Here is a 27,494-nt window from a genome sequence, read left to right as displayed (position 1 = left end):
CATGTGTTTATGTATTGTTAGAAATTGTTAATATTGTTAAGTTCAAGCTTAAGTTCATAATTGTTTATTCGTCGATCTTGTTATTTGTCTAAAAAGAATTTAGTTATGTTAAAGGAAATATATTGATTTAATCGTTTTAATCCGTCATGTTTGTTGTGTTAAAATAGATTCATTCATGTTCATACTTTGTTTGGATGATCTTGAATCCGAATTTTGTATAGTTTGATTTCTTGTTTATCATTTATGATTATTTCTTGAATTTGTCTCATAATCTTGTTTAAGTTTAATATAGGAATTGTTTGTTGTAATGTTTTTAGAGTAGTTGATTTTAAGTACAATATTATTGAATTTAGAAATCTAAATATACTTGTTTGTTGTTGTTGTTGTTGAATCCGAAAATAGGATTGTTTGTTCCTAAAATATTGTTCAATCAAATTTTAGTTGTTCTTTGTTGTTCAATTTGTGTTCATGTGATTTGTTGTTGAAATGTTGAAGAAATCATGTTCATGTGATTTGTTGTTGAAATGTTAAAGAAATCATGTTCATGAAATTTGTTGTTTGAACATTGTTAGAAATTAATCATATTGTATATATTTTGGTTAAGTTTGATTAATTGATGTGTTATAGCTGATGGGTAGTTTGGTAATTTATAGTACTTTCGGGGGTAAAATAGTAATTTGTAATAGGGTCGGAGGGGTAGTTTAGGAATTGTACATTTTGTAATTGTTTATATGAAGCATTGGGGACAAAATGAAATGGGATGGGTTGTGATATGGTTATTTAATATAAAGGGGGGACAAGACAAAATTTAGTGGGGGAATCTTGTATTATTTTATGTTAGGCATGGAGGACAAAATATAATGGGGTGGTGTGATATGTTTATTTAATGTAATGGGGATGAGTGGGAAGATAATGGGTTGGGTAGAGAAAAAGTATTGATTTTAATTAATTGAAAGATTTATGGGATGAGTTATATATAAGAAGTCTTGAAATCAGAATAAGGAGACAAAGACGAGAGAAAAAAGAGAACAGAGATAGGAGGGAATACAGAAGAGAAAGAACGAATCTGAACAGAAAGAAAATAAGAGAGAGAGAAAAAAAGGGCTGAACATTTAAGAGAGAGAAAATTCCGAAAAAATATTTAAACTTTCAAAAAAAAAAACTAAAAAAAATCTTCTGCTTTCTTTCATTGTTTGAAATCAGAATTAATTGTTGTTTCATCAAAGCTTGAAGCTTTTGTTTTTTTGGGATTACTGCTCCACTGGTTTGCAAACTCTGTTCCTGGGTTGTTACTGTTGCTGGGCTGTTGTTGCTGTGTTGTACTGTTATTACTGCTGCTGATTCTCATCTTCATTTTCTTTTGCTTCCAATATTAGGTACACAACTGAAAAGCTGGTTATTGTAATCCGAATATGAAGCATGAATACGAAAAAATGAAGAGTTGAAATTCTGAATTATATTCAATTATATTCTGAATTTTGTTTGTATAAATTATTTGGCTTGCAAAAAATCAGAATCATGTAGATATTTAATAAATATAGTGGAACATTCGACGATAGCTTAACAAATGAACTATCTACATCTATTGCCTAAAAATAAATAAATGGTGTAGTAATTCCGTCGAGTCAAAAATCAAACGAATAGGCCATCTAGTAGGAAGTTGGTAGAAATATTGTTTAGTTAAATAATATTGGTTAATTTTAGCATGTAAATGGTCTAGGATTAAAATTAGAATTGCTATTTTTTTTTAATTTGACAAACTGAGAACATGCCTAGTATAATGTAACTAGGTAATAACATGTAAATAAATTAAGATATTTCTCCTTTATTTTGGAGAGACAAATTTCAATAAAAAATGTAGGCATTTTAGGAATGTCCTTTTAAAAATAAAATGAGATGAGCCTCGCCCAATAAAATGCACTAATTGCGGGACCCTCAATAAATGTTTAATTGAGTATTTGGAATTCGGGATGGACTGTTTAGTGAATTCCACAGTCTTACCCATAAATAATAACACGCTAATTGCTTTAGGCGCGCATTTTAATAAGCTTACTTTCTTAAATTCGGGTGTGCATTTCATGCGACCCAAATCCAAATCCCAAAACATTGAATAAAAATACGTTCCGGATCGTGGGTGCATTTTATGTGACGCAATCTAAAGACATGTTTTTAAACGATGTTCACATTTTTTTTTAAAAAAAAATAATGATAAAAGCGGTAAAAAGATAAAATTTGCATATGAGCTCATAATTGTATAAAAATCAGATATTTAAGCCAAATATGACAGTTGAGCGACCGTGCTAGAACCACGGAACTCGGGAATGCCTAACACCTTCTCCCGGGTTAACAGAATTCCTTATCCGGATTTTTGGTGCGCAGACTGTAATACAGAGTCATTCTTTTCCTCGATTCGGTATTAAAATTGGTGACTTGGGACACCCTAAATCTCCCAAGTGTCGACTCTGAAATAAATAAACAAATCTCGTTTCGATTGTCCTTTAATTGGAAAAAACTCTCTTGTACCCTCGCGGGGGCGGAAAAAGGAGGTGTGACAAATGCATCCTACCAAAAGACCCCTTAATGTTCGGAGAAGAATATAAGAGAGTCCTAAACAACTCTAACACTAACATGACAACGTTGTAGCAGATGATCATTCACTCATTTATTAGGAATTGCCACAATTTCCATGTCCCCTGGTATGTGGAAACAAATAGAGAAGAGCCGACTTGGACTAGGTTCGGACTGAGTCTCGAATCAGCTCAATAATATAAAAAGCTCGATTAAACTATTGGAGTAAGGTCAGCTGGACTCAGCTCGAGCCTAGTTACCATCGTAATTATTTTATTTTATTTCGCGACCCACAAAAATTGGTTGAAACTTCATCAAAATTTATATGCTTTATGCAAAGGAGCAAGCTGATGTCTTTTCTTTATGTACAACCAGCTGAAAGTTTCTACTATTTGGTAAAGTTCTAATAACAAGTACAATAACACATTTTTTGACAGACAACTCGATATTGTCTTCTTCATAGGAAGGGTTAGGAATAAGGACACTAAGTTGGTGTTTAGGAACTCAAAAAACGAAAGGAATTTCAAGCTATACACGAACAACTATAACTTTATTTTATCACTCTCCATCTGAAAATGTGTTACTCAAACTTATCAGATGTTCTTATTGTTAAAGTCCACACTCAAGAGTCCTCAAAAACTGAAACTAGGCACACTAACATTCTCTCATTTATTAGGAGTTACCACAATTTCCATGATACCGTAGATGGAAATTGCGGTAAGGCAATGAGTTGATCAGCATTTCCAGCAAGAGGCAGCCACAATAGGCTTTGATTTCCAGCCAAGAACCAAGCAACCCTTCTCTTCTGTGATAGTGAATCCTTGATATGCATTCACTTTGGCCAGCCACTGCTTTGCTTGTGATACCATCTTAATAGGTGCTGCCTGAAAACCTGCTCGGCTCATCCTCCTACGCCATTGGTCCACCCTCTCGTGCCTTTCCACTCGTGCTGGTCCCTCGCAACTCACGATGTTCTTAATCTCCTCGGCGAAGTAAAATTGCTCTATCTTCGCGCGCCTAGTGTCATACTTTGGAAGCATGACATCAAGGGAATCGAAAATAGCAGAGTAATAATGCAACGCTTCCATGAATCTCCCAAGAAAAAAGGGTCCGTTGTGGCTCGAATCTTGCTCCACAAGGACTAGAATCTTGGGAGATAGTTCATGAACTACCTGCAGAACAGAGTTGAGAGCACCGCGACTTTCCTTCACCACGCAATGGAGCTGAAGAATGCTGTTAACCACGAGGACTTCGCCATCATATACTTTGATGTCCTTTGGCGTAAGGTTTTCCAAATTGCTTTCCACAGCTGAAAACTCCAAATTGATACCAAGGCTTCTTGCATAGGCCTCAAGCTCATCTCCAATTATTTGGAATTTCTCGATATTTTGTCCAACAGCAGTGATCCTAAGGCGATGTGGGGGTTGACCAGTGCCATTAGCAAGACTCTGAATAAGACGACGCCATTGGTGACCATGTGGCAACCCAACGCTCATCCCCAAATCAACCACATGAATGAAACTCTCTCCCTCAAAGGCTTCCAATATTGAACAATTGGCCACAAAATGACCAAACTGAATATGCGGACAAATCTCATATAACAGCCTTAAAGCAGCTTCTTTTTTCTCCAAGGCCATGTCTGTTTTATTCATAGGAGGGATAGCAACATAACCAACAGTGCCAAGTGGCTGCACCAGAGCCAACCGATCAGCGAGCCCCTGCACGAAACAGGACGCTACACGCTGGAAAGAAGTCCCAAATACTAAGGCACTAGCACGTAGCTCAGACAACAGGACCGAGGCACGAGACTTGTCCCTACAAGCCACAGCTTCTGCACAAGTAATAAGAAGTTGGACTAATTTCACGCCTTCCCCATTTTCTTCCTCTTGACTAATTATATCAGCTGCTGCCTCTTCAATAGCCTCAGCAGCAAGGTACCTTTGGTTTAACGCCCAAACATGATCGCGAAAATGAAGCCCTGGCGCCAACTGCAAACTATTCACACTGTTAGTACTATCATTTCTTGGAATACTGCTGCCACCGCCGCTGCTGCTACTGCTACTATCACTATAAAAGCTAATACTATTGCTCCCAAGCGATTCGCCAAGACTCGGCGTCCTCCTTAGCCTTTTGAAATCCCCACTTTCATTGGACAAATTGGAAAACATGCTAGCAGCATTTCTCTTAAAAACAGCTGTGTAAGGATTAAGAGAATAAGCCAATTCTTTGTGACTAAGGTAAAGGCCATTTTCCAAAGAGTCATAAACAATTTTATCATCATTACAAGGCTCAAGGGAGAGGAAACTAGTGACCATATCATAAGTCATTTTTTCTTCTCTTAATTACAATAATGTGTAGTAGCTTTCTTCTGTCGTTAACGAAAACGAAGAGATTTATTAAATTGAACAAAGCTGCTTGAAAGAACCACTCAACAGGGGAAGAGGGGTTTATATACTAGCAAAATGGTTGTTTTTCAATTATGAGGATTGATAATTTCGATAATTTTTGTCCTAATGCTATTGATTCTAATATAACTAATTTAACTACCGGAGAGACTTGACAGCGAGAGTTTGCCTGTGAAATAAAAATTAAAACATAGAGCAATCAATGTGAAATCTAGGGACTAGATGACCTCCCGTGGTCTTGGAATTTTATATCTGGTTCTTAGCCATCTTCCAGGCTAATGTTAAGTGTTTGCCATAATTTTCTTACCATATTTGATTTTCCTATTTGTTGAAGGAAAGGGCAATATAATTACCTTAATTGAGTTTTCCTTTTTGTAGAAGGAAATTATAATTCTCTTATACTTGGCTAGTCCTTTTTCTTGTAGGAAAATGTTTGAAGTTCTATAAATTGAAGATACGTCCTTCTTATTCACTAGCATCCACAATGTAGCCATAGGGGCTTGAGAGTAGTGTTTAGGGGGAGAACTTTACGGGACAAGTGTTAGTGTGTCACTTGTGTTTGCCTCTTCGTGAGGTTGTTCTCTCGATATTTTGTACTCTCTTTTTATATAGTGGATTGCTCATCTCCGCGGTGGACGTAGGTCAGTTGACCGAACCACGTTAAATGTTTGTGTCTCTTTTGGTATATTTCTCCTTTGTTGTATGATTTATCGTCGCTCAAGGTTTGCTTTGCTAGCTTCCGTATGACACCTGATTTTTACGGTCCTAACAAGTGGTATTAGAGCGAGGTTCAAGACAGGTTCATCTTGGCGGGTTCAGTTCTAGCTGCAACATATTTGGCGATAATCGTGATTTTTGTCTGAGAAATTTGACCGGTGTGCTATGCACGTTGAGACAAACTTTGTGGTGGAGATTTGGAGATGCAACCTGTTGAAGTCTATATGAAAAAGGTGGATCGAGTTTATTTTGTACTCTTTTTTATATAGTGGATTGCTCATCTCGGCGGTGGACGTAGGTCAGTTGACCGAACCACGTTAAATATTTATGTCTCTTTTGGTAGATTTCTCTTTTGTTATCTGACTTATCGTCGTTCAAGATTTGCGTTACTAGCTTCTGCATGACACCTGATTATTTCGGTCCCAACAAGTGGTACCAGAGCGAGGTTCAAGACAGGTTCATCTTGGTGGGTTCAGTTCTAGCCGCAACATATTTGACGATAATCGTGATTTTGTCTGAGAAATTTGACCGGTGTGCTACGCACGTTGAGACAAACTTTGTGGTGGAGATTTGGAGATGCGACCTGTTGAAGGCTATGTGAAGAAGGTGGATCAAGTTTATTTTGTCAGAAAATTCAGGCCAAGGGGGAGAATTGTTAGGTGTTTGCCATAATTTTCTTACCATATTTGGTTTTCCTATTTGTTGAAGGAAATGACAATATAATTACCTTAATTGGGTTTTCCTTTTTGTAGAAGGAAATTATAATTCTCTTATACTTGGCTAGTCCATTTTCTTGTAGGGAAAGGTTTGGAGTTCTATAAATTGAAGATCCGTCCTTCTCATTCAGTAGCATCCACAATGTAGCCATAGGGGCTTGGGAGTAGTGTTTAGGGGGAGAACTTTGCGGGACAAGTGTTAGTGTGTCACTTGTGTTTGCCTCTTCGTGAGGTTGTTCTCTCAATATTTTGAACTCTCTTTTTATATAGTGGATTGCTCATCTCCGCGGTGGACGTAGGTCAGTTGACCGAACCACGTTAAATGTTTGTGTCTCTTTTGGTATATTTCTCCTTTGTTGTATGATTTATCGTCGTTCAAGGTTTTTTCGGTCCTAACACCTAATTGGTGACTATACATTCTCATTTGGCGGAGTCAGAGTTTTCACCAAGGGTATTCAAATACGAAGAATTGAAACCAGAAAAAGCCACGGGGATTCAACATCTACTATATATATATATATATATATATAAAAATATTTTTTGTAATTTTTCGACGAAGGAGGTTCGGGTGAACCCCTTTCCAACCCTAGCTCCGTCCATGGACACAAACCTTAAACATGCAAGAAATTCCCAGGTGAGTTAGCTGACTTAACTCTAGTTGGCTCATAGGTTTGAAACTAGGGGGAGTATAGGCTCGCCCCATAGTGGCAGATTTAGTGTACAAGTTATGACTTTATTCGAACCTAATAACTTTAATTTGGTTCATACCCATGTGTTAAATAATTCATCAAGTATGAATAATAGATTTGAGCCTAATAAATCTATTACTAGGTTCGTGTCGGTGGTAACTTTCGAATTCGTGACGTTCGTCTAATTTACACATCTGGCGCTACTAGCGACGAAATCATATGCAATGAACTTCCTCGGAAAGTTATACCGCGGTAATAGCATACAAACATATATTTGTTTATATATATAATATTTTGAATCCCCTTTAGATAAAGAGAAATACAAATTCAAACCCCAAGTGTAATGTTTTTGTATTTTTTCTGAATTTTCTTGTTAAAATTTCTACTACGTCACTAGCCACTACAAATTTATTACTGAACCAAAGCCGTGGGGCAAAACATCACTTTTTTCTAATTTAGGAGAGAGAAAAAGTTCATCTTTAATTAATTTTTAAAGCACCCTTTCTAGTCTATGAACTGTTGGGTTCATGACGTATTGACGTTACTTTAAATTTACAAGGATATCAAACAAAAACTAGAATTTTTGGTTGTCCACTTCAATTCGGCTAGAGTATTTCATGAAATGTATTCCAACTTATTGGGGCATTTCAAGGTTACCAAGATAAGAAGAAAACTAGTTTTTGATTCTCTTGGACAGAATAACTCAAAAAAATAAGGTTCAAGAACCAAAGCTTGTTGCGAACAAATATATAGGGTGTGTTTCGTAAAAAAAAAAAAAAAAAAAAAAAAAAAAAAAAAATATAGCTAACATCAGTTGTTAATCATCTCAATATCCATAACTGACGTTGAAGAGAGAATCTCAAGGTCAGTGGAATCAAATATATTACCTTTGACAATTAATTAGGAATTTACATTTATTAGAGGGTAACATCAGATTCAGCCGAATGATATGGGGAAAATTAAGTACACACTTGATTTGCAAAAAGCACATAAAGAATGAGACGGCGACGGCGGCGGAGGTGAAGTTAATAAGAAAAAAGGCATATTTAGCAGTTTGTGACTTTACATAAATGGATTTATTATCAATATGACAAGATTCATCGGCGGGAATATTCTTAGCCTGTGCGTAAAGCCAACAAGAAATATATTTTGCACACTTTAATTCCCTTTTTTATACTTTCAAAAATAATATAATATAATAATAGAAGCTTCCACAGTTCCTTGTACTCACTAATTTAAGCAGTGCACAACGAACATTGGCCAATCTAGACACTTGCATTTTTGCTGACAAAGCTTGGATTATTTTACTATTAATAATTGGCACTTTCAGCACTTTACTATTTTTTAGCGGTTCTGTTTCTGGGGAATTTTTGGCTAAAGCGGTCCTTGATTTTGACTTAATCATAATTAACCTGAGTTAACGTCAGTTCATACTTAGCGTCATGCTTAGAAAGAGGAGAAACTTAACTCGTATCAATTGAGGGGAACTAATATATTTTTTAAATTCTAAAGTCAATGTTGCAACTTCTTTGTTTTAACTAAGGGCGCACGGCTAGGAATCAGGCTTTGGTAACGCTTTCAAATTTGTACGGTTGTATAGAATATTTATTTCATAAGATATTTGAGACAAGTTGAAGGAGAGCTTTGGCGAAACCGATAAAATTGCTGCCATGTAACAAGAAGATTATGGGTTCAAGTTGTGGAAACAACCTCTTGCAGAAATGCAGGGTAAGGCTGCGTACAATAAACACTTATGATTCGGCCCAAAAATCCAGGATAAGGTTGCATATAATAAACCCTTGTGGTTCAGCCCTTCTTTGGATCCGCACATAGCGGGAATTTAGTGCACCGGTCTGCCCTCTTGCCATATCACCTTTTATTCTAATTGAATAGGACTGATAGAACTAATTCTCCTAACCTTCCACCAATTAACGGAATAGTCCAAATCACCCTTTCTTTTGGTTGAAACAAATTAAAGATGACAAAAGAAGGAACAAATATACATAGTATATAGATGGATTAACATCTAGATATAGATGTAGATGAATGTTTAACCATATCATAGAGGGTTTCTTTAACTTCATAAGGCTTGGCTGCTAATTTTTATACATAAGGGGTCGCTTGATACGCGAACTAAATTATCCCAGGATTATAATCTTGGACTAATTTATCCCCACCTAGGAGGTGGGATAATATAATCCCAAGTTTGATGGAATAAGATGGGATATTTGTATTAAGACTGGGATACCGTCAACCAAACATGGTATATATTTAATCCTGCACCTTATATTACCTTATCCCACGTACCAAACGACCCCACAAAGACCAGAAAGATTGCAGGACTATTCTAAGACCAGGATATTCAGAATAAGAAGTGTTCATACTACAATGTACAAGGAACAAGGCACCAGATATAAGTATCTGTCAAGGAAAAGAAAGCATTAAAAAGGAAAAAAGTAAATGCAGAAGTCAAAAACACAAGAAAACACAAGAAATCACAAGAACATCTGCAAACATTTGAATTCACCTTAACTTCCAATTCCAGTCAAGTACAAGCAAAACCATTTTCAAGGCCTAAACCTAAAAATGCTAGTTGACACCACTTCAAGACTCAAACACTAGCATCTACAGATGCAACGAAGAAATCCCGAGTACATTCCTAGTTACAGACTCAAAGCTGCATGAGCAAGAAATGCTAACAGCTGTTTGTCCACACTAGTAGAAAATATGGAGCAACACAAAACTCTCCTATTGCTCGCCTGCTGGCCAAGTCCCCCACCCCCCACCCCCCACCCCCACCCTAAATAGAAGAGTCACATTTGCCATCCAACTTTAAGGAACCAAAACAAAATCAAGACAGAAACTAACAAATATTCCTGAAAGACTACTGTTGGTAGTCAATGTTATTGACAATACTTCTAATCCAATACAACTAAAAAGGAAAAATCTGTAATTGAATTTTCCATGACAAGGATGCAGCTAAGGCATCAACATGACTAGGATAAATTACAATAAATACCATATTCCAGGTAGGCCCATATTGATAATTTCCATACATTAAATAATTATCTCCAAAATCTTCCTCTAGAAGCTCCACGTCTATGCACTTGCTTCAGATCTTTAGCTGTAAATAAGCAAATATCAGAGAGGTACTCGCAAACCATATAAGAAAAATTGGTAGCTTGTGTTATAGGAACTAATTACCAACAGGAAATCATCCTATCAGATTAAAGAAAAACGGTCTACTTGGACAAGGAAAAATATGCAGATGTAAAATTGATGTATGCAACAGAGCATCTCGGCCAGGGAACAAAAATATCTAAAAATAAATAGAAACGAATCATTTTCATGGATCACAAAATTAGCAGCGGATTGAAGTGGAGCCTCGGAGCATTGGTAAAGTTGTTCCTTGTGACCTATAGGTCACGGGTTCGAGCCGTGGGATCAACCACTGAAGCTTGCATTAAGGTAGGTAGGCTGTCTACATCACACTCACTAAGGGTACAACCCTTCCCCGGACCCTGAGTGAACGTGGGATTCTTCGTAACAGGCTTCCCTTTTTTCTTTACAAATTAGCAGGGGATTAAATCACTTCTTTGGCTCATAAAATCAAATGTCCAAAACTGGGAAATGCCCTTTACCCATGGAACAGTTGCATTGAAAGAGATATTGCTGTAACTGAAGATACCTGTAAGTCTTCCAGCAACATACAGAACTTCTTCAGCAATGGGTCTCCACTGCTCGACACATGAAAAATTAATTCCTAGACCAACACTAAGTCCTCTCAGGAGATGCACTGTACGGAGCACAGAAAACAGTTCCTCTGGAAAAGCCTGTCATCAGAACAAACAATTTTCAGAATTGTTATAAAGTATATTCATATTTGATTTGCCAATTAGTTCAACTGAAAAATTCTTCACGATGCAGGGTGCTGGCCAGTGCAACTGTTATCACCACATGAATGAAGGGAAACCAATGATTAGCTGCAAATATGCTATCGTTTCCAAAGGCGGGGTTTATGGTAAACAGTAGGAAATCTAATAAAGTGTAACTTGGTGAAAGACATCATGTCTGGTTTTGGAATATCTTACAAGTAAAATTATAGACTGAAAATTTGAAAAACAAACTTGTTACAACATTTATCAAGCAAAGAATAACAACTCCCTTTATCTCAAATAAATGATGCACTGTTTTAACCTAAAATTAGATGTCATATACACCACTCTCATTCTCTTTCATGTCTATACATAAGAAGAAAGGAAACTATAAGGGGAAAATAATTGCAGTTATAATCCAATTGTACACCACTAATACATTTATGCTTAAGGGATATTCAGACAACATAATATCATTTAAAGCAATTTAAGAAGTAACACTGGAGAATGAGCTTTAGGATTCACTCTTCACGCAAGTTTCTCATGAATTGATTGGAAAATGGGAAAAAATGAACAAGATTGAAGCCCTACGAAATTTGGCAGAAATCTGTATCAGAAAAGGGATTACCATTTTATCACTCTCATACTATGTTTCGCGAAATATTAAGGATGAATTGGCCACATGATGAATACATGGGTGATGCACTTACCATATTTGATGCTACATGCAAATATCAACCTTCATCTCTAAATTATTTACTTCCAATGTTCTATTTTCAGCAATAAGGGGTCGTTTGGTAGAATGCATTAGGTAAAATAATGCATGCATTAGCTTTGTGTATTAATAATACTTTGTTTGGTACACTTTTTGAACCTATACATTATATATGCAAGCATTAATTATACACTCTATTTAGTATTATCCTATGTATAACTAACGCATAAGAAACCATGGTATTAACAATGCAATGGTTTTAATGCATGCATTAACTTAGTTAAAGACAAAATTGTCCTTCAAAATTTACGCTCGATTAAAATATGCTATTATACTAATGCAAGTTTGAAATAATCCAAGAAAGTGAGAAATAACATTATATCCCTAGTAAATAAATAAATACTTAGCATATTTTTTTTATTAAATATTAAGTTCTATACTACAATATAGACAGACAAATCAAATAATTTTTTAAAACCTTTTTCATATAAAAACATTCATCAACATATGTTTCTTTTAAAAAGATAAAGTGATGTACTAGTTATGAGGGTATTTTTGTAAACAAACAATTCTTTTAGAAATTGTGCAATGCTTTAATAAATTAAACCAAACGATAAGAAATATGTCAACATAACTAATGCAAGCATTATTAATACACCCAATTCTGCATTATTCTTATACACTCTATCAAATGACCCCTAAGTGCTCACGTAGGAAAAGGATCCATCATTCCATCGGTTTAAAGATTTTGGATCGGGTAGACATCAAATTTAGTCCTTTGATTTGGAGAAGTTCCTATAATTTTTTCCAATGAATATTAAGCAAGTTTTGGAGTAGAAGAAGTAGGCGCATTAGAGTAGAAGAAGTCAAGGAGGCTATACGTAAGATGCACAAGGGTAGAGCGACCGGGCCAGACGAAATCCTTGTGGAATTTTGGAAGAATGTAGGTTGGGCAGGTTTGGAGTGGCTCACTAGGTTGTTTAACATCATTTTTAGGACAGGGAATGGAGGTGGAGTACGATGATTTCGTTGTACAAGAACAAGGTTGATATCCAAAATTGCAATAATGCAATAATTATAGAGATATCAAGCTGCTAAGCCATACGATGAAAGTGTGGGAGAGCGTGGTAGAAATGAGGGTGCAGAGGAGTGTGTCTATTTCTAGAACCAGTTCTGTTTCATGTTAGGTCGATCGACTATGGAAGCCATTCATCTTGTAAGGAGATTGGCGGAGCAGTACAAGGGAATAAAGAAGGAACTGCATATGGTGTTCACTGACCTAGAAAAAACATATGACAATGTCCCGAGAGAGGTTCTATGGAGATGCTTGGAGGCTAAAGGGGTCCCAGTAGCCTATATTAGGGTGATTAAGGACATGTATGATGGTGCTAAGACCAGAGTGAGGACAGTGGGAGGAGACTCGGAGCACTTTCCGGTGGAGATGGGGTTGCACCAGGGATCAACTCTTAGCCCCTTTTTATTTTCCTTAGTGATGGACGCACTGACTCAACACATTCAAGGGGAGGGACAATGGTGTATGTTATTTGCGGATGACATAGTTCTGATTTCCAAGAAGCTGGGTGGTGTTCATGAGAGGCTGGAGGTTTGGAGGTGGACCTTAGAGTCTAAAGGTTTCAAGTTGAGCAGGACCAAGACGGAATACTTGAAGTGCAAGTTCAGCGACGTAACTCAGAAAGAGGATGTGGAGGTGAGGCTCGATACACAAGTAATTCCCAAGAGAGGAAGTTTCAGGTACCTTGGGTCGGTAATACAAGAAATGGGGAGATTGATGAGGATGTCACACATCGTATCGGAGCAAGGTGGATGAAATGGAGGCTCGCTTCCGATATCTTATGTGATAAGAATGTGTTACTTAAACTTAAAAGTAAGTTCTATAAAGTGGTGGTTCGACCGACTATGTTGTATCTGGCAGAGTATTGTCAAGAGCTCTCATGTCCAGAAAATAAAAGTAGCTGAAATGAAGATGTTGAGATGGATGTGCGGGCATACCAGATTTGATAAGATTATAAACGAAGTTATTCGGGAAAAGGTAGGAGTGGCCCTCGTGGAGGACAAGATGCGAGAGGCGAGACTGAAATGGTTCGGGCATGCGAAGAGTAGAAACATTGATGCCCCGGTTAGAAGGTGTGAGAGGTTGGCTACAAGGGGTATGAGGAAGGGTAGAGGTAGGCCTAAGAATTATCGGGGAGAGATGATTAGGCAGAACATGGCGCAGCTAGAGCTTACTGAGGACGGGCCTTGATAAGAGGGTGTGGCGGTCGAGAATTAGGTTAGAAGGCTAGCAGGTAGTCGAGTGTTTTGATTTTTCTTTCTCAAACAGGTAGCATTAGTATTAGTATGGTATCACTTTTACTCATAGATTGCTATCTTTACCTACTATTTGATTGATATCTTTCGCTTTAGTTTTCTTAATTTCCCGTTGTTGTTACTACTTGTGGCCTATGCTTCTTTTCATCTACTCTCCAGCCGAGGGTCTATCGGAAACAGCATATCTGCCTTCCAGGGTAGGGGTAAGGTCTGCATACACATTACCCTCCCATACCCACTTATAAGAGCTCACTAGGTTTGTTGTTGTTGAATATTAAGCAAGTCTAGTAAAGGTTTATACTGTAAAATGCCTTGAATAACACCTTCGGGGTTATTCTAAAATCCACTTTCAATTCCAAAACAACTTGCTGTAATTTGAAAATGAACTTTCGAATCATAAATCCTTTTTGCTGCACACACAATCTATAAACATGTATATTCTAGATCCTTGCATTGGAATTCTCCTCCAGATACAACTCCAAATTTCTAAATGCAACAAAAATGTAATCCCCACCACCTCCTCCCACCAAAGAAACAGAGGAGCAACACAAAAAGAAAGGACAGAAACCTTATGTACAATTAGAGAAGGTTTTAAAAGTAACTTGCGCCATAAGAAGGCATCCATTCAATTTATTTTTTTTGATGACCGAGAAATTCTTCTGGGGCAGATCCTTTGGACCAACCGTAGCCGAAACTCGGTGGATAATGGGTCTGCCCCTCTACCCTTCTCTAGTTAAATACTAGGTTTTGCTTTGCATGGTGTTAGCGGAAACGTAAAAAAAAGAACACAAGATTTTAACGTGGTTCGGATCAAAATAATCCTACGTCCACCAGAGAACAATTGCCCTTTTAATATTAACAAAGGAATGGGAGATTTCCCAATTACACTTAAGATAATTTCTCTCTTAACTCTCTACTCACTACAATGTATTGTATTATTTTGGGATGATTTCTACAAGTGAAGGAGTGCATCTATTTATAGAGGTAAAGACCTCCTCTTGATGTCATTGGTGACATCAAACTACCTCCTCTTGATGTCATGGGTGACATCAAAGGAGGAAGCTTCCTCCTAGCTGTGAGCACGTGATTTTTGTTTTACGCAACAATCGCTCCAAAAGAAACAAAATAATAGCAATTGATCTTGCTGTACATTTGTTGGATTTTTACGTGGCATTTTTGCTAGTTATTTGTGATTTTCCCATGATTGTTTTATTCAAACAAAAATAAAAAAAATATATGTCTATATGTCATGTGAACCGTAATCCGTTTATTAAAAGAAAAAATAATAAAATGTGTGCATCCTTCATTGTATTTTGTCATTAAGTGTTTAGTATAATTAAATGTCAATGCAAGTGATAATTGTTATTATTTTGTTTCTTTTGGAGCGATTGTTGCGTAAAACAAAAATCACGTGCTCACAGCTGGTGTTGAAACACGAAGAGTTTTCGTGCAAAGACTAGCATCCACACCAACACTTTCCACCAACTCTTCCAATTGGCATGTCATTGTTGACTAAACATAAACCAACATTTTCAGCATGTCATTGTTGACTAAACATAAACCAACATTTTCAATCTCCACCTTGGTTTGCGTTTCGAGCGTGTGAACAACTCTGGCCAAAACTTCTAAGCTTACTGGGCAACCCCGTTGTAAGAAACAAGAAGAATCAAACCATTGTTGAACATACCACCTCCACCTAGCAACTGTTCTCTTCGGAGTTGCATCAGTTGATGCACACCCCCGCCAAGTCCTTGCAGTGTGCAAACTTAGCGAGCGGGACTATCTTGGTCAACATGTCTGCAGCATTATCGTCTGTGATAACCTTCACGACCTTGATAGTTCCCTCATCAATAACATCTCGAATAAAATGAAATCTGACATCAATGTGTTTAGTGCGCTCATGAAATCTCTGATTTTTCATTAGATGAATAGCACTCTGACTATCACATCTAAGAGTTGATTCCAGCTGAACCAAACTCAATTCCGCTACTAAACTTTTCAACCAGATAGCTTCCTTTACCACCTCCGCTGCTGCCATGTATTCTGCTTCTGTCATAGACAAAGCGACAATCGACTGCAGAGTCGACTTCCAACTGACGGCACTGCCAACAAGGGTAAAGATGTATCCAGTTGTGGACCTTCTTCTGTCAAGATCTCCTGCATAGTCAGAATCCACATAACCGAGAATTGAAATACCTGTACCACTTTTTCGAAAGGTAAGACCAACACCAGAAGTTCCTTTGAGATATCTCAATATCCACTTGACAGCTTCCCAATGCCTCTTTCCTGGGTTGGACATGTATCTACTTACATTGTGACTCTGAAAGTTTAAAATGAGGAGCTAATGGTGTACTTACCGGCTTGCACGTTTGCATATTGAATCTCTCGAGAACCCTTTCAATATACCTCTTCTGAGAAAGATGTACAACATCGTCTTCTCTTGAAATCTCCATACCAAGGATTTTCTTTGCAGCTCCTAAATCCTTCATGTCAAATTCCTTACTCAACAGTTTCTTCAAAGCATTTATCTCTGTAATGTTGTTAGCAGCAATAAGCATATCATCAACATACAACAGTAAATAAATCATTGAGTTACCAGACATCTTCTTGTGATACACACAACTATCAAATGCACTCCTTGAGAATTCATGTGTAGTCATGAATGCATCAAACCTCTTGTACCACTGTCTAGGGGATTGCTTCAAACCATACAAAGACTTCTTTAGTTGGCATACGTGATCTTCTTTTCCCTCAGCTAGGAAACCTTCAGGTTGATCCATATAGATTGTCTCTTCTAGATCACCGTGTAAGAAAGCAGTTTTGACATCAAGCTGTTGAAGCTCCAAGTCAAATTGTGCAACCAATGCTAGTAGCACGCGAATTGAGCTATGCTTCACGACCGGAGAGAAAATCTCATTGTAGTCAATTCCCTCCTTTTGGCTGAAACCTTTTGCAACCAATCTCGCCTTGAACCTAGCATCTTCCACTTCAGGAATTCCCTCTTTCTTTCGGTAGACCCACTTGCATCCAACTGTCCTCTTCCCCTTTTGTCTTTTCACTAAGACCTCTGATTCTTGTGAAGAGACTCCATCTCTTCAGTCATGGCTAACCGCCATTGTGCGGCATCTTTGCAAGAAGTTGCTTCAATATACGAGGAGGGCTCCAGATCTTTAATCTCTTCTTGTGCAGCTACGAACACATATGCAATCAAGTTTGCTTGATTTATAAGGCGTTCCGGTTCTCGTGTCTGCCTCTTCTCCCTCCCCTTCGCAATTGTGTATGGTTCATTGACAGCAAGTTCTTCAAGGCCTACATCTTCTGACTCGTCTTTAACCTGAGTCTCTTGATCCTTTTCCTTGGCAAGCTCCACCGGAAGCTCCACCTGCTCGTTGTTCTTGTTTCCTGAAAACTCCACGGAAACTTTACGAGGATCAAGTATAGAGGATTCATCGAAGGTGACATCTCTACTAACTATAAATTTGAGTAAAGACAAACACCAAAGTTTGTACCATTTTACTCCATCCACATACCCTACGAATATGGCCTTCTTAGCCCTTGGTTCAAGCTTTCCTTCATTAACGTGATAATAAGCTGGACACCCAAATACTCGTAAGTATGAATAGTTAGAGGGTTCACCTGACCATACCTCATTCGGAGTCTTAAAGTCAATTGCCGATGCTGGAGATCGATTGACAATATGAGCAGCAGTGTGAACTGCTTCAGCCCAAAATACTTTGGACATTTTGGCTTGTAGGAGCATACAACGAGCCTTTTCAAGAAGAGTTCTGTTCATTCTCTCGGCAACTCCATTCTGCTGTGGGGTATGCCTGACAGTCCTATGTCTTGAGATCCCATGAACCTTGCAGAATTCATTAAACTCTTCATTGCAAAACTCCAAGCCATTGTCTGTGCGAAGATACTTGATTTTCCGCTCCATTTGATTTTCAACCAAAATCTTCCACTCTTTAAATGCTTCAAAAGCATCACTTTTTGCCTTCAAAAAATACACCCAAACCTTTCGTGAGAAATCATCAATAAAAATGAGAAGATACCTCTTTCCGCCCTTCGATGGAAGTTTAGAAGGACCCCATAAATCTGAATGGATGTAGTCTAGCACTCCTCTTGTCTTGTGTTTGCCAGTGCTGAAGCTGACCTTCTTCTGCTTCCCTAGAACGCAGTGCTCACAGAAGTCAAGCGTGTTGATCTTCTTACCTTCCAAAAGTTTACGATTGCTCAACATCTCCAGTCCACGTGCGCTCATATGACCCAGTCTCATGTGCCATAGCCTTGCCTTGTCATCATTAGATAACTGCACTGTAAATGCATTTGCAGAGCCAACAATGGTGCTTCCGGCCAATGTGTAAAGGCCGTTCTCCAGCTTGCCTTTCAGCATGACTAAAGAACCTTTAGTCACCTTCATAGTTCCTGCTTCGCTCATGTACCTGTAGCCTTGTTCATCCAGAGTACCCAAGGAGATCAAATTCTTCTTCAGATGAGGAACATGACGGACTTGTGTAATAGTCCTCACGATTCCATCATGGCAGCGAACCTGAACTGAGCCAATGCCAACTATTGCACAAGTTGCATTATTGCCCATTACTACGGTTCCTCCACTTTTCTCGTAGCTGCTAAACCAGTCTTTTCGGAACGTCATATGCAGAGTACAAGCAGAGTCTAACACCCATTTGTTTTCATAACTACTATTATTATTACACGATGTTGTTAGTACATAATCATTATCAAAATTATGTACCTGTTCAATTGTAGATGCACTCGCCTTTTCCTTGGACTTTGACATTGGGCAATCTCGTTCAAAGTGCCCCTTCTTGCCACAACCCCAACACTCTGTATTCTTCTTGTTCACACGAGACTTTGATCTGTGCTTTGATTTGCTCTTTCCCTATTGGCTAGTTCGGCCTCTTACAAAGAGGCCACTTGCCTGGTCATCTCTATCTCCTTCAATGTGCCTCCGCACATCACTAGAGTTAAGTGCCTGCCGCACTTGCTCAAGCTTGATAGGCTCCTTGCTATACATCATTGAATTCTCAATATCACGATATCCTGAAGTCAATGAAAATAGCAAAGCACATGCAAGCGTCTCCTCCTCCCTTTTAATTCCTGCAATCTGTAAGTCCATGACAAGTTTATTAAACGCATCTAAATGATCTTGTAACGAAGTACCTGACCCCATCTTAAATGTGTGAAGACGTCGTTGTAACAACATTCTTGTTGTCACTGATCGGTCTTGGTATAGCCCTTCTAGCTTTTCCCACAACTGTTTGGCCGTCTCTTCGGTACCCGTACTCAACTTCACAAAGCACGTTAGGTGCAAGGGATAGTTGGATTGCACTCGATGCATCCCCTTCAATCTTCTCCTTGTCGGGAGCTGATATATCCGTAGGATACTTTCCGTCAATAGCATGGATTGAACCTTCCCTCCGCAGTAACGCCATCATTTGGATCTTCCAGATATTGAAGTTGTTGCGTCCATTGAATCTATCAATTTCAAACTTCATGGAACTCATATTTGCTTGTTCTTCCTCCTTGGATCGTTAAAGAATCTTGTCGCTCTGATACCATTTGTTAGCGGAAACGTAAAAGAAAGAACACAAGATTTAACGTGGTTCGGATCAAAATAATCCTACGTCCACCAGAGAACAATTGCCCTTTTAATATTAACAAAGGAAGGGGAGATTTCCCAATTACACTTAAGAGAATTTCTCTCTTATTTCTCTACTCACTACAATGTATTGTATTATTTTGGGATGATTTCTACAAGTGAAGGAGTGCATCTATTTATAGAGGTAAAGACCTCCTCTTGATGTCATTGGTGACATCAAACTACCTCCTCTTGATGTCATGGGTGACATCAAAGGAGGAAGCTTCCTCCTAGCATCCACACCAACACTTTCCACCAACTCTTCCAATTGGCATGCCATTGTTGACTAAACATAAACCAACATTTTCAGCATGTCATTGTTGACTAAACATAAACCAACATTTTCAATCTCTTGAGCTAGTATACCCGGCAAGGTATCAAAGAGAGGGATGCATTGAGGAAAAAGGGTATGGTTCATTGCCAGCTAGGCCCTGGGGGCAAGGCATCCATTCAATTTGCTCGACTAATAAACCCAACTCTCAGCTAATAGTAGCAATATATTCATTACCTAAGGAACTTAAAGACATACCTTAACAGCAATCTTTTTTATTGAAGATCCTTCTGCAAAAGGTTGCAGCATAGTAACTCCAGGGGGTAATTTTGTGTCAAACATTGTCTGTGCCAGCCTAAGCATTTCCTTCTGTTCATTCTCGCATTTGCTCAAGGTCTCGATACCAAGCTCCCTGAGATTTAAAGAAGGCAAATTACCAAGGAAAAGCGAAAAATTGGTACACTGCTGCAAGCCTGCAGTTTTATTGTTTCCTCGCTAGAGCAGATTAAGCCAAGCCACAGGAGAGCAGTTACAGAAAAATCAACCACTAGTTCTGGCTGAATGGTTATGAGCCTATGAAGAAGCATATGCTATTTTCACCTGGTATATCAAGGGATATATTATTTTCAACACGGTCTCCACTGTGATGGGTTTCTAAATTCTAATGATAGATGATTTGCAACCATACTTGCATGAACGCATTTTCTCTTAACAAAAACACGACCAGTCTGCCAATCTTACGGTCAATAAACATATGCTGTCAACGATGAATCCCCCCCCCCTCCCCTCCCTCGCCTCTCTCTCTCTCTGTGCATGTGCATAACAACTGGCAAAAGTAACACCGCTGCCCAAACAAAGGACAGTAACTGATTTCTCCAATTCTAGAGTAATTGGAGAGTAACAGACACGAGCTAATTCTCTTTTGCTGTGAAAGCAGAAAAAGGGAAAATATAAATTTACAACAAAAAATTTTCAGGGCAAATTATAGCACCTATAGCTGTCTGATGCTCTTAAAGGGTCATTATCGGCAATCGCAAGAACCAACTTAGCATATCCAAGCCTCAGTTCATCAGGAAGATCCTTCACTTGTCCATAATCAAGCAATGCAACCTGAAAGGAATAATGTAAATAACAATCTTTGATGTACATTAATTGCGAGAAGGATGGCTGTAAATGCTTCGTTCAGGGATAAGTTTTAGGTATTCCAATGTGCACTTGCCTCAGAACCTTTGCAGATCAGAATGTTTCCCGGATGAGGATCTGCATGGAAGAAACCACTCTTGAGTATCATTTGTCCATAAGCAAGTGACAAATTTTTAAGGATATTCCTGCATTTTAAGAATGAAAAAGGGGGAGCTTCACTATAAACATTTTAAGAAAAGAGCAACATAGAGGAGTTCCACATGGACATTCAAATATACACGGACATGAAAAATGACCACTTTAGAGGGGAACAAAGGCAGAAGACTATGTATACATCAAGGAAACGTGTCGGTGAATGAACAAGCAGGTAGGTTCAGAACAAGTTTTAGGATAATTCAGGGATTTACTGTTTTGCAGCTGCCGCTAACTTGCCATCAGGATGTATGCCTCTCTTTGCCATTTCATCTCCTAGCTTCAAAATGGGTATGCCATCAATGTATTCCATCACTAAAACCCTCCTAGTAGCAGTATAAAGAAAGTGATTGCTCAGGTGGATACACATAGGTAGAATATCAACAGAAATAAACCAAAATTCACGCGAGAAATAGTTATTCCCATCATTGTCAATCAACTAATTAAAATTAGCTCAAAAAATCAAACTAATGCAGAGAAGAGAAATATAAGATAGAATAAGTGGAACTTGTGGAGCTGCATAAGCACATGGAAAAGCACCTTTGACATCTTCAGAAGTAGATATAAGGGGGTAGAAGTAGAGTTCTTGAACTAAACATACAAAACAAAAGCTACCCTTAAGTGGTGGATCACATAACTTTATGTGTTTCAATGTGCCCTGCTACAGGATCTAATCCAGCACCAGACAACAAGCATAAGGTTTTCTTTTTCCTTTTATTTTTTTGGTTCTTTCAAAAGTATTTCCTCCTTTCACTCCACCTATCCTTTACTATTTGCTAACAATTACCTTTTTGGTAGAACTAGTAGAGTGCAAACACCCAGCATCCACTCCCATGTAATCTGATGCAAATACCTCCCACCCACCCATCTCTTTCTATGTAGGAGTTATTTAATTGACCTTTGTGATCACTATCTTTATATATGAGAGAGCTACTAAAATACAAATAGCACTGCCCACAATATCAAATCAATACATCAAATATTCTTTCTCAAAGAAAAACACCAGACCACTTTAAAACTCCTCATATTTGGTTAAAACTACCCTGAAGCAACTTATCTGAAGAATATATAATATAAAAAAAAAACATAGAATGACTAAGGCAAGACCAAATATACTTGACAAGATATTATTCAAATGAAATGATCCCACTAGAAAAATCTTGAAACAGCGATGTTGAACCAATCTCACATTCAAGTCCCATAGCATGTGGGCGTTAGTAGACTACACATGTGTCACCCAGTGTATGACGGTTAATTCCATGAGTAGGTGGTCAAAAGTAATATTTCTTTCAGGAAGAACCAGGACGACAGAAAATATTCAATCCTCAGTACATGCAAACAGATATTTGATTGTCTTGCAATTACAGTATCAAGGAGACTATAAAGCTTATAATAAAGTGAGTATGAAACAAACTGCAAATTACAAAGTGATCCACGTGTATCATCGACTATGCCTTGCAAATAACAGTGCGCTTGAAGAAAAGCCTTATATTAAGGATCAGACATCCACGTACTATGGACTAGCACCACAGTGGAGAAACTAGTCGACTTTTGTTCAATACTTAGTCAAGTCATAACAAAGTATAACACTTATAGGTTTAAAAAAAAAGTCTTGACAAAGTTAAACACATTAATAGAAACACAATGTAATTACTAACCAATAGCGGAGCTAAAGTAAATAGTCTCATCTTATGTTTCACAATGCAACGCAGACAAAACAAATTTTCTTCACCTGAGCATACCTGCTGACCATGTCTCGTATCACACGAGGTACCCGAACAGGGGACCTTTTGTTATTCTGGCAAAGGAAATGACGAATTCTTGCCATAGCTTCAGCCTCCCTCACAAAGTTGAATTCATAGCTAATCTTGAATGAACAAGTTAAAACCAGATTACTTCAAAGACGCAAGTCGGGAAAAAAAATAATCTACTAGATTCACTTAACCAAGTAATATAATTCAGGTGAGAGGAAGTCAACTAGCTGCATGCAAATACCAACATATCAGTTGGTGCATATTCACTGATTTTTAAGTATTTAGAGTCTTGTAGACAAACAACAGTGTCACATCAAACATTAGAGAGGTCAAGTACCACACAGAAAGCAAAAACCAATACATAAAAGATTGTACCCGACAATCTCCTAATTAATACCATTTTTGCATAGAGTAAAACACAAGAACGGTATTTCATGGGGGAGGGAAACAACAATGGCAGCCCTACTATAAATTAGAAACTGCTACCAAGAGAAATGCAAAGTGTGTAGGTGAACAAAAGAAACAACAAGGGTTTAGGAATTCCTTACACACAAAAAAAAAAGGTGGGTTTGGGTTTGGAAATCACTCAATATATATAGTCTAGTTCAAAATTCATATTTAATAACATTAAACATTAGCTAATTTAGCTTATGGAGGAAAAACAACTAGTCTTATGTAGTACAACTTCTATGTTTTGATTCGTCAGCAATGATAACCTACTGAGCATTGACATAAATTGAATCCGATAATGAACATTTTCTTATAAGTTGCACTAATAAACATTTTCCTGGTGAGCATGAACATATTGCTCTTGTAGGGAGGGACTTATGATGGACCGACTATGGGTATTGCTCAACAGATGATAATCAAATTAGATGAACAGGCTTTCTAAATCTTTTGCTTTAAGCAGTTGAGACATGGCATAACATCCTCTGGAAGAACTTTCGTTATAGCAGTACAGAGTATCACCCATAACACAGCAACAGACTTGTAAGGTCCTATAATCATAGGAAGGATCTAGAATTAATCCCAGTTTCATATTCCTTCCTTTTCATGAACTGGATCAATTACAATTAGGCCCTCCACTAGGAGAACCTCAGCATATAGAAAAAATTAAAGCAAGAAAATATCATGGACAATGATAGGAGAAGAAAAGAAAACGAAAAGTCTAATAGTACAAGACACATTGCAAATTCGTGAACGTTTTGCACCTGTTTCTCCATTTCCTTGGTAACAGAGAACAGATCAAACTTGACATCTGTCTTCTGAATATATAACGCAAAGGCTTGCAAGTTGCAAATATCAGTCATCATCAATTCCTGAACCCCGGGATGTTGGACCTACAGTTGTATGACAATTAGAACCTCACAATAATATGAAAGATGACATTCAAATTCTTACCTTGACGACAACATCATTCTTGTCACCTTTGAGTCTTGCTCGATGAACCTGAAAATCATACATAAAGTTAACTTTTGCAGCATGTCTTAAACCAAGAAACGACAAGATAATGTTTTAGATTTAAACATGAATTAAACTCTATGATTAAATCTATAAACTTCCTTACTGTTGGTTTGAGCTTAAAGAAATAAAGACTACTCAAATGTATCGCTTAAACACTTAATCAGCTTTCCTATCTTTCATCCCGTGATTCCAATTTTTCTAGCAAAGAAATGTGTTTTTGAGCATTCTATAATTTAGCAAGAACGAGAAAGAGAGCAGAAAAGTAGATACCTGCGCAATAGAGGCAGAGCCTAGAGGATCCTTGTCAAAATATTCGAACAATTCATCAATACTTTGACCCAACTCCTTCTCGAGCACTGCCCTAACCACATTGTATGGTGTAGCTGGTGCTTGATCACATAGAGTAACAAGCCTTTTGACCCATGCAGCTGGTGCCAAATCTGGCTTCCCAACTATTTGGGCAACCTGACATCATTAAGCATCAAAAGACTGAATATTTAACAGGATTATTACAATACAGCATAAATATTAAAAATAACTGAAACAAACAATTAAAAACAACGCAAGCATAACCAATGACAATCACGCAATTTCCTCAACAGGGTGGGGAGCGGCCCGAGATTAATACGTTTCAATCATAAAGATTTTACTAACAGTTTGATGAAAAAGAGGAGAAATCAAATTTAGATCACATGGTGCCTGTTCAAGATTAGAAAATTGAAGCAAATAACAATGAAGCCAAACCCCTTATAGATAAAGAAATTGGATTTTTCGTTTAATAGTTTAAATTCTATGCACTACCAGCATAAAAAATATCTACATGATCAGGTCACTTAAAAGGTAACAGCAAATAACTTTATTCAATAAGCATTAATTAGTAACCTAAAACGAATGGTAAATAACATGTTATAACAGGTTACATTAAATTGATAGTGTAAAAATTCACCGCACTGTTGTTGTATAACTTAAATCCTTGTATTAATAGAAGAAGTACCTTGAGGAAAAACCCACCAAGGTCAGAACACATGTTGTATATCTTGTCAGCAGCAACCGCGTGCTGCTTCTCCCACATTACTTCCTGTTTCTGCACATCCTTCTCTAAACTTGCTCTTACCTGAAATACCTACGCAACCCAAAAAAAGACCTTAAATATATATAATTGAACTACTATCTAGGAACAAAAGAGCTATGCATACACCAACACAGAGTGAAAGAGACAAAAGGGGGTTACTTTATAACCAGTATAAATATCAGCAGCCCGAACCCAGAACTGGAAAGACCGTTGCAAAGGCCGGAGTTGAGTGGACACCTTTTCTTGAAATTCTTTTAGATCAAAATGGAAAAGCATGGCGATTGTGGAACAAAAAGATTAATCTTTGATCACTGATTAGTAATTGCAAATGGGTGTTTGAAATGAGGAATTTTTGGGCATTCTTTTGTTCAGCTCAAGAGGTCTCAATTACTTGCATGGCTTCGCTTGGAGTTTAACATTAATCGAAATGGATAGTTTGAAAAATAGGATTGATAAGAAAAGCGAGCAGTAATATGTAGACTGGAGACGACTGGTGAAATTGGAAAGAATTTGTAAAGAGAGTGTTAACGCCGCAGAATTCGAGAATGGGTCTACGCAAGCCACACATATTGTACATTGGCTCCATCTTTCGGGTCAAGACAAAATCCGTACATTATTTTTTTTTCTTCCCTTTATTCCTCTTTAATTTGGATTAGCTTATTTAAGTATTTTTAAACCAAAAACTAAAAATTAGAGTTCCTAATTTATAGTTTTTGGCTTAAAAATCACTTACAACAAGCTCATCCAAACAGGCTCTTAGCTAGCACTTTTGACATAGATTTAATTAAACCTTAAAAAGAAATATATTGAAAATTAATTGTTAACAATATTTTCAAAAAAAAAAAATTAAAAATAAAAGTAGTCAAAATCTATAGCAAATTGGAGCTTAATCTTTTTATCATTAAAGCAAAGAAATGCCTAGAGTTAGAAAGTAAAAGGAGGGCCTCCATCTGTTCCGAGAATTTAACTCATAGCATTGTTTTAAATACTCCAATTGTTTCCATATAATATGTCTTATCCTATAAATTATTGAACGTGCAGATTATTAGTTTACTTTTATTAAAAAATTAAGTATAGTTTTATTTTATGTAATCTACAAAGACTCTGCATGGTTAGGAATCGAAGTTAAATTCTAGCCCCAAACATCAGAAGATGTATAGATATATCACTTAAGTTAACTAAAAAAAGTATTTTAAGCAGAGAAACGACGGTAAAAGTGTAGGACTCACAACTTAGATTAGTTCTTTAGGCGTCGCATGATTGACACATAGATGACTTTGGAAAAATTGACAAAAAATAAAGATTTTAATTCTCCAAGAAAGAGATAAATTTTTATTTGTAATCTCGAGCTTGTTCAGTTTTTTAATGATTAAAAAAGAAAGGTTGTAAAGGAAAAAGGAATAAGAAAAATGTAACACCCCAAAAATATTTTATAATATTTGCATTCTTGATTGGACATTTTTATAACGAGGAAATATTTTACTTTGCACCTCCTAAATGTGAAATGGTCAATATATAAAAATTTCTTACTTTAGGTTGTGTTAATATTGGCAATGAAGTTTCATGATATTGATATATGTAACACTTAATATTATTTTGACTAGTTGTTATTAAATATAATATATAATTAAGTTTTGGTTTCCAACCTTTTGTATTTATCTAAGAATATTTAGTACATAAACACCCCATTTTGTTTCAACTCTTCAAGACAAAAAAGAGTAGCTATCTATCTCTCTCTTTCTATCTATCCCTCCTTCTCTCTATCTCTCTCCTCCGTAGAAACTTGAAAATCTGAAGTTTCATGAAAAAAACCATGGATTTCTACTAAATCAACAAGCAAATTTCGTTTTTGGTGAAGATCAAGTTGCTCCTCTTGGTAAGTTTCTAAACTCGTTTTTATACTAGACACCTACTAGAATTTTCTAC

General features: G+C 37.3%; 2 protein-coding genes across 3 annotated transcripts; both read right to left on the bottom strand.

The window, feature by feature from the left end:
• Positions 1–2,861: 2,861 nt before the first annotated feature.
• On the bottom strand, positions 2,862–4,977 carry LOC107814611 (GRAS family protein RAD1-like). Its single transcript, XM_016640051.2, has one exon. It carries the CDS (start codon positions 4,893–4,895, stop codon positions 3,303–3,305), a length of 1,593 nt encoding a protein of 530 aa, XP_016495537.1. The 5' UTR covers positions 4,896–4,977; the 3' UTR covers positions 2,862–3,302.
• Positions 4,978–9,949: 4,972 nt separating this feature from the next.
• On the bottom strand, positions 9,950–26,115 carry LOC107809208 (uncharacterized). Of its 2 annotated transcripts, none has more exons than XR_012710900.1 (12): positions 25,728–26,115; positions 25,491–25,619; positions 24,767–24,961; positions 24,434–24,481; positions 24,244–24,372; positions 23,021–23,145; positions 21,494–21,604; positions 21,163–21,271; positions 20,935–21,053; positions 18,767–20,355; positions 10,784–10,928; positions 9,950–10,219 (listed from the first exon to the last, which is right to left on the bottom strand). XR_012710900.1 is itself a non-coding variant. In XM_075255797.1 (12 exons), exons 1-12 carry the CDS (start codon positions 25,842–25,844, stop codon positions 10,161–10,163), a joined length of 1,440 nt encoding a protein of 479 aa, XP_075111898.1. In that variant the 5' UTR covers positions 25,845–26,115; the 3' UTR covers positions 9,950–10,160. The 2 variants fall into 2 exon arrangements, 1 of the variants encoding a protein (XP_075111898.1); XM_075255797.1 differs by having other exon boundaries at positions 20,202–20,355.
• Positions 26,116–27,494: the final 1,379 nt, after the last annotated feature.

The sequence above is a fragment of the Nicotiana tabacum genome, chromosome 6 (genome assembly GCF_000715075.1).
Source record: "Nicotiana tabacum cultivar K326 chromosome 6, ASM71507v2, whole genome shotgun sequence".
Lineage (NCBI taxonomy): Eukaryota > Viridiplantae > Streptophyta > Magnoliopsida > Solanales > Solanaceae > Nicotiana > Nicotiana tabacum.
This window is presented reverse-complemented; position numbering and strand designations above follow the sequence as displayed.